General features: G+C 45.3%; 1 protein-coding gene across 2 annotated transcripts in view; it reads right to left on the bottom strand.

The window, feature by feature from the left end:
- Positions 1-8387, bottom strand: part of CFAP74 (cilia and flagella associated protein 74) — a 120778-nt gene that overhangs the window by 13924 nt on the left and 98467 nt on the right. For both annotated transcript variants that reach the window (XM_027855479.1, XM_027855478.1), the window contains exons 29-30: positions 3048-3181; positions 684-818 (exon numbers count right to left, since the gene is read on the bottom strand). In XM_027855479.1, coding sequence (XP_027711280.1) covers positions 684-818; positions 3048-3181 — 269 coding nt within the window. The remainder of the gene's footprint in view (positions 1-683; positions 819-3047; positions 3182-8387) is intronic.

An 8387-nucleotide genomic window follows, 5' to 3' on the forward strand; every position in this document is an offset into this window, starting at 1 on the left:
GAGAGGAGAGGAGAGGAGAGGAGAGGAGAGGAGAGGAGAGGAGAGGAAGAACAAAATTTTACCCAGGGGGAGAAACAGCACACTTACGATGAAGTTTTCTGTTAGGAATCAGTGTTAGACACTGGGGAATGGAGATACAGCTTTGGAGACCTGTGCTTGGAGAAGGGGTGGGGAATTTAGGATGGAAAGAAGAGGCTGATCAATGGGAAAAGTGAGGGTCGTTGGGACCAGAACTGGAATCACTGTCTCTTCCCTCCTACTCCCAAGGCAAAGTGCCATCTAGGTGGTGTCCTAGAAGCTCAAGGTGCTGGGTGGCCTTAGATTAGCCAGACCCCTGAGAGAACAACGACATGTCTCTAGTAGGATGCTAAAGGTAGTAGATGCAGGATCCTAGCACTGAGAAGGTACAATCTCATGAAGCCCAGAAGACCAAACCCTCTTTTGGACAGAGTTTCTCATGCCCTGTATGAATGGGCAACTGATCTTCTCCCATTAGATCTCTTGGAAATTAGCAGGGCAATCGTGAACACCCTTGGAGTAAGGGACCACACAAGAAAAATCAGAAAGGATTTGGGGTGTTTTCCACCTGATTGTTTTCTGCCAGCCCTTCAGCATTTCCTTGGCATCCCTTAAGTCTGTAAGAATGACTGGGCACCCCGAGCTGCAGGGGCAGGATTTCCTACCTGAAGTTCATTGGCACCGTTTCTTTCTTCTCTTTAATGTCTCCACTGGCAATGACACATGGTATCACATATTTATGAAACTCTTCTTGGAAATTTCTAGTCAAGGTGGCTTTTGCAATCAGGTATTCTTCTGAACTAGAACAAAACAATCCAGGCATTTAAGGTAGTCCACAGCAGAGAGCCCCTGGCCCAGGGTGATCAGCGCTAGAACCTGACAGGGCATGGGCACCTTTGTTTATCTTCACTGCCTCTGGTGCTCACGACAAGAGAAAGAACAGAGGTTGTGGCATCCCTTTATTAATGCTCATGCCAGGAGTTCATGGTCATGATAGAGGGAAAGAAGGTAGGGAGAGGGGTGTGGGCAAAAAGACATGGTCTATTATTCCAACCAACTTGATCACAAATTGTTTGGCAGGAGTGGGGGTGGGGAATCTATTAGTTTGTAATGACTATTTAGAAGGTTGTCTGCTAGAAACAATAGGGAGTTTTTGGAGATTTCTGGGCAGGGGAATGCCATGATTGGACCCAAGGAAAATGTATTTTGGTAGCTGTGTACAGCATGCATTGCAGAGAGGAGAGAGTGAAGACTGAAGAACATTTAGACTACTATGATAGTCCAGGCGGGAGATGGTGAGGGGTTGAACTAGGGGGTTGACTGAGTTGAGAAAAAGACTTTGTGGAAGTAGGATTGGAAAGATTTGGGAACTGACTGGATAGAGGAGGGTGAGGGAAAAGGGACGAGTCGAGGATGACTTCAGGGGTCCTGGCTCAATGTTTACACTTCAGTGAGTATTCTTAAACTTGGGTCCTCGTTGCTGGGTTGTCTTGGCCACAGCTTCTCAACGAAATGGGATAGCTCCGTCCTGGGGCTTTTCTTCTGGATCGCTAGTTGGCTGCTAACCAATCAGTATGGCGGGGGCTGTATTGTTTGGGGAAACAACCATCTGCCTATGACCAGTTGAACTGGCCAGTGTAGATGTAGATAAGGAGGTTCTCTGGTCAGGCGGTTTCTTTGGGAAGTGGCCAAAAACATTATCTTCTCATGTCACCAGTAACTTTTAGTTTTCCATAGCTTTCCCAGAAGATCAGTTTGGGTCTTTTAGTCAAAGGTTTTGTGGAGGCCAGAACTGGGCATAATGTCACTTCACTCTTGTCTCCCTTATTAATAGCTTGGCCCATGAAAAAGGGCAGAGAGGGAACGAGCAGTGATGTGGCATTAAATTTCGGCTCCTGTGCTCCCTTTGGGTTCAAAGGCTCACGCTAGCTTTTGGAGACCACATATGAAATATCTGATCATCCATAATGGGTTCATAAATGAAATAACAATAAGATAACTAATAACAAAATCACAATAAAATAACAACTATCATCTCAGTGCAGAGGGTTCCTTGGTCTATATATCCAGCTCTAGCATCTCTCCTGAACTTCGGTCTTCCATCACCAACTCTTCCCTGGACATTTCAATAGAATCTTTTTCAGCTATGGGAAGGTTACACCCTAACAACTGGTCAAGGGAAGCCGAAAGCCAAATGACTGACCCATGAGTGTATGATGTCGTTCATTCTCGGAGTGTGTACCACTGATAAACCTCAGTAGATGCTGGGTACATGAAATCCAGTGCTGAATCTACAACATTCTACTACAATAGTCTCAGGGGATTTTTCATTGCCCTCCTCCCTAAAGCGTTCTTTCAGTTCCAGAGTCACTTAGATTCCTTAGCATTCTTTCTCCAGTGTAGAGTTTGCTATGGCAGAAAACATGCTGATACCATTAACTGAGGTGCTGGACGTGGAGTCAGGGATACTTGGGTTCAAATCCTGTCTCAGACACTTATTAGCTGGGTGACCCTGGGCAAGCCACTTAACATTTCTGATCTTCAGTTTTCCCTATGTGTAAAATAAGGAGGTTGGAAATCCCCCCACCTCTAAATCTCATATGCTCTGAACCTGTGAGGACCCTTCCAACTCAAAATCCTGGGAAACTGTGAACTGAGAGCTTTATAAACAGCTTTTGATGAAAGGCTATCTCTTTCAGAGCTCAAAGAATGAAAAACTATACCATAATTAGTAGCACATTAGTATAAAGAGTACAATTTGCTTTTTCCACCTCTAAGCCAACGGGAACCAGCCATTGCCATCATACACTATGAGGTCACCTGGCACTGACGAGTCCTTAGTTTGCTAACAGGCATGGTTGGTCTTTTCTCAAAACACCCAAATTGGGGGCCCAGATGTGATTGGAGAGGGAAGGAATGCTTGGTTCACTCTCCTATCTGCTGCCATAGCACTAGCAATGCCTTGCTCTAACATCTGTTGAATAAACATCTGTCGAATTAAATGGAACCCACACCACATGGGAACTTACTCCGTCATGATTTTCTGCTGTTTGCGGCGTTCCTTTTTGTGAGGAGAGCGGGGTTTGAGCCACCGGACAGCTGCCTTGAGGGAAGCAGTCAGCATCATTCTTGACCCTTTCTTCGAGGATGTTTCCTTTTTAGACTACAAGCAGATAAAACAATGAGGAAAAGCCCATCTCTTCAGGCTGCCTTCTCTTTGTCATTAGAGGAAGAACAGATGGAAAAGCGCTTTGAAGGTGAAAGGCAAGGGATTGAGAGGGGGAGGTTGGAAGCCCGTGCAGTCCTACAGAGGAAGATGGGGCCACTTAACACAGAGGCTCCACCAGCTTTCCAGGGGGTCTCTCCCAAGTCCCTAACTGTAGGGCAGCTAGGTCGAGCATTGGCCCTCGAGTCGGGAGGACCCCTGTTGGAATCTGACCCCAAACACCTACTAGTTGTGTGACCCTGGGCAAGTCCCTAACCCTGATTGCCTCAAAAAAAAAAAGTTTAAAAAAAGTCCCCAAATCCAGAAGCCTCCTGACACAAATGGGCCAGTCAGCATTCCAGGCTGACAAACACAATGATCAATTAGCCTTTTAAATTGCAAAGACATCAAATATTTATACCCAGAAGTCTTATTGGTTGGGATCCTATAGAATGTTTATCTGTTATGGTGCAGTTAGATGTTTGGGCTGGAAAAAAAAATTAACAAGTTGTTGTTTAGTCGTTTTTCAGTTATATCTGACTCTTTTTAACCCTTTGGGGGTTTTCTTGGCAGAGATACTAGAGGGGTTTTGCTATTTCCTTTTCAAGCTCATTTTACAGATGAGGAAACTGAGGCCAACAGGGTTAAGTGACTTGCCCAGGTGTCACACAACTAGTAAGGGACTAAGGCTGGATTTGAACTCAGGACTTCCTGACTCCAGGCCTGGCATGCTATCCACCATGCCATGTAACTGCTCTCAATTAGCAACAATAAAGAATTTATAATGCAATAGTGTGATGTGTCACTAGCCCTACACTCCTAGGGCTCCCTCCAATTTGGTTCTTTGCTTGCCTACACTTCTAAGTCAATAGGAACCACTCATTGAAATCACACATTAAAAAGTTGCCAAGCACCAATAAGCACTTAGATTGCTAATGAGCCCTGAAGCTCTTTCTTCTCTTTAAAATGACCCTAACTGGGACCCCAGATGCAATGCGAGAAACCTGCCCGAGACAACCCTCGTTCATGAGAATTACTCAAGTGGTGCTTGTTATCTCTTGAACAAGGTACAAAGATGAATCACACACAGCTGGCCTGGTTCCCAGCAACTAAATCTGTGGTGCCTTTTAGCATTGATTCTGCCAGGACATTCAAAAATAAGTGGGCTCGGGGCAGGCAGTGTGTGTAAAATATTCCCTAGCCAGGGAAACTCCTTCACTTCCCATTCCACTCACTTGAAATATGTGATTATTTACCCAGGGTTTGCAAACAAATAAGGCCAATGGTAATGTGGATTCATCTCTAGATGGATGACTTCCTGGATCTCAATACTGGCCTGAAGCTCTCTCCCAGCCACAGTCCCAGGTCATCAATTACCAACTGGATTTTTCTAATATTGCCTCTTTAAACTTGTGTTCAAAACAGAAATCATCATTTCCTCCTTCCTCTCCCTCTAATCTGTCTCTATTCCTCATTTCCCCTTTCTGCCAAGGGTACCACTGGTGTTTTTAGGCACCTGGGTTTCCAAACTTGGAGTGATCATTGATTCTTCCCTCTCCCCAGCCCCCAACTTCTAACTAGTTCTGAAGTCTTGTCAATTTTGTCTCTGCGACATGTTGGTTTGTCTCCTTCTCTCCATTTATGTGCCTGTCTTTCTAGTTCAGGTCCACATCATTTCTTGTCTGGACTGTTGTGATAGTCTCTTAATTTGCCTCTCTGCCTCAAGTCTGTCTCCTTACCAATCTATTCTGCACAGTTGCCAAACTGATATTCTTTCATCAGGGTCTCCGCCATCTAATTCCCAGGCTCCCAAAGTTCTGATGACTGGCCCTTGCCTCTAGGATCAAAAACTCTTCTGGTGGGCATTTAAAGCCCTTGGAAATCTGACTGCTCTACCTTTCCAGGCTTATTACAGATGACTCCCACTTATGCACTTCATATTTTAGCTGCGCCTCACAAACAACATTCCATCTCCTCTCTCTGCACCTTTGCATTGGCTATGCCCCATGCAGTCATTCCTTCCAGACCCATGCCTCTTAGTAGAATAGGGGGAGAGGAGGGGGAGAGTTATCTTTACCTTCACCAAACCACTTGATGGTAAACCACAGAAAGTAAGAGTTAAAGTTTTAAATGAAATGCAAAAACATATACATATTATACCCTTATAAAGTATTGAGTATTTTCCTGATGGAATTGGAAGGGTCATCATTGACTGGCTATGATCCTGGTAGCTTTTAAAAAGTGAAGCTTGCCAGCCCTATAGACAGTCAGCAGGATGGATTTCTCTTCCCTCCTTGACTCCATCAGCCATGGGGTCTTGAAGCAGAGCAACCCTCTTAGCAGAAGAAGAGGTCATATTCATCAGGGAGGGGCAAGAGAGAGAACCAAAGGAGGGGGGGAGAGGGAGAGGGGAGAAAGAAACACACAGAGATACAGAGACAGAGAGAGATAGAGACACAGAGACAGAGAGGGGGGAAAGGGAGAGAGAGAAAGAGAGGCACAGAGAGACAGAAAAAGAGAGAGGAAGAGAGAGAGAAAGAGGAAGAAGGAGAGAGTGAGAGAAAGAGGGAGGAGGAAGAGCAGGAGGAGAGAGGTGTGAAGACAGAAAGGAGAGAGAGACAGAGATATAGAGAGACAGAGATAGAGACAGAGAAGGAGAGAAAAGGAGAGAAGAGGAAAGAGAGGAGGGAGAGAAGGAGAAAGGGAGGGAAGAGACAAAAGAAAGAGACAGAGACAGAGAGAGACAGAGAAAGTCAGTGGAGCCATGTGGTTCCACATGGCTCCAAGGTGTGTGATCCCTGGCAGCAGAGAAGAGAGCAGAAGAAGGAAGAGCCAGGCCTGCAGCGAGGAGCAGGCCCAGGAAGTCCAGCTGAGTGATAGGTCTAGCAGCTTCAGGATGTTCCAAGAGAAAGGACACCCAAAACCAGTCGCCTTAGCATCACGTATTCTTTGCAAGTGTCTCATTTCCACTGGACTCTTACATGTGAGAGTCAGGGATACTTGGGTTCAAATCCTGTCTCAGACACTTATTATCTGGGTGACCCTGGGCAAGCCACTTAACATTTCTGATCTTCAGTTTTCCCTATGTGTAAAATAAGGACGCTGGACTCTGTGATTTCTGAAATCCCACCCACCTCTAAATCTCATATGCTCTGAACCTGTGAGGACCCTTCCAACTCAAAATCCTGGGAAACTACGAACTGAGAGCTTTATACAGCTTTTGATGAAAGGCTATCTCTTTCAGAGCTCAAAGAATGAAAAACTATAGCATAATTAGCATATTAGTATAAAGAGCCCAATTTGCTTCTTCCACCGCTAAGCCAGTGGGAACCAGTCATCGCCACTCTTTCCACTGGCACTGCACATTTTCAGGAGAGTATGCCCCAGGTTTGTTGGAGAATGTTTGGTGGCTACTATCCTTATTATGTCTTTGCTTTGAGCAAATTGGGTCTACTGGCTATCAAAAGTAAGGGACTTGTGAGCTCTGCTTTTAGAAATGTGAACTCAAGTGCAGCTAGGTGGTGCAGTGAGTAGAATACTGGCCCTGGAGTTAGGAGGACCTGAGATCAAATCCGGCCTCAGACACTTATGAGCTGTGTGACCCTGGGCAAGTCACTTAACCCTAAAAAAATGTGAACTGAAGAGTACCCTTGAACCTGAGGCTAGTGGTCACCTTCTGGGGGATCCAGTCCCCAAGTGAGAGTTGGGGGGATTGGGGGGACATACCCTAGAAGGGATGCTACACCAGATCCTCTAATCCCTTTCAAAGCTCAGGTCAAGAACCACCTCTCACATGAGATCTCCTGGTGCCCTCATGTCCCAATTCCTTTGTATTGACCTGTATACTTTGTGTATACTTGTAGATACTTTGTAATTTTTTAATGTGTTTCACCCTATTGAAAGTAACCTCCTTGAGGGTAGAGACTTGTATTTTTTTTCTTTGTTATTTCCAGCACCTAGCACACAGTAGGAACTGAATAAACACTTGTCCATTGATTTAGATAAAGTTTTCCATGGCTTCCTATTGCCTAAAGCTTAAATTAGAAAAATTCTTAGCCTGCCATTCAGGGCTTTCCACAACCTGGTAACTTTCTAGCCTTATTATATTGAGTACTATGTTGATGTCAGCAAAATGGGACTTCTGGCTGGTCTGCAAACTTGACGTGCAGTCTCCTTGCATTTCAGTGGGATGTGGCTCATACTTGAAATATCTTTCTTCTTTATCCCTGGGTTTAAGAATTGCCCTCTTCCTTTAAGGCTGGGCTCAGATGTCCCCTTACCCTGGGAAACCTTCTCTAATTCCCTTAGATGAAAGTGATTTTCTCTTTCTCAAATTATCCTGGAGTACCTTGCTTAGACCTTTCCTTTAGCCCCCTCAGACCCTACTCTCTGTGTGTGTGTGTGTGTGTGTGTGTGTGTGTGTCTAAGGATTCAGAGGGGGTCAGGTAGCAGAGACTCCAAAAACCCTTCTAGAAATAGGGAGGGAAACAGGAAGGGAGATAGTGAATGATGTTTGTTGTTGTTAAGTCATGCTTGACTCCTCTTGACCTCCTTGTACTTGTCCTTGGGGTTTTCTTCGCAAAGACATTGGGAGTGGTTTGCCATTACCTTCTCCAGAGTGTCCCCATTTTATAGATGAGGAACTGAGGCAAATAGGGGTTAAGTGACTTAAGGGTCACACAGCTAGGAAGTGTCAGAGGCTGGATTTGAGCTTGGGTCTTCCTGATTCCAAGCCCAGGGCTGCACGCACTATGGCACCACCATGGTCAGGTAGTGGCCAGTTTACTTCTTCTACACCACATGCAATCACCTACTATGCCTAAATCTCTGGGTGTCTGAGGAAGTGATTGAAAAAGTCAGGGAGTAGGGGCACAGGCAAAGTATAAGGAGAGGAATTTCTACAACCGAATATTTCATTTCATCCTCTGGACTAAAGGAGCTGGAACCTTGCTGAGGATCTGGCTGCCCCCAGTGGCCAGTGGGATATTGTAGTGTATTTTAAAAAGTGGTTATGGAGACAGGCCCAGCCCTAGACTAGAAGAAACAGCTTTAGTGGAGTACCCCCTGGTGGCTAATTCAGATATTACACCCTGAGTTAATTCAAGCAGCTAGCTTTTTTCCTTCCTTCCTTCCTTCCTTCCTTCCTTCCTTCCTTCCTTCCTTC

This window comes from Vombatus ursinus, unplaced genomic scaffold (assembly GCF_900497805.2).
Source record: "Vombatus ursinus unplaced genomic scaffold, bare-nosed wombat genome assembly UNPS02010822.1, whole genome shotgun sequence".
NCBI lineage: Eukaryota > Metazoa > Chordata > Mammalia > Diprotodontia > Vombatidae > Vombatus > Vombatus ursinus.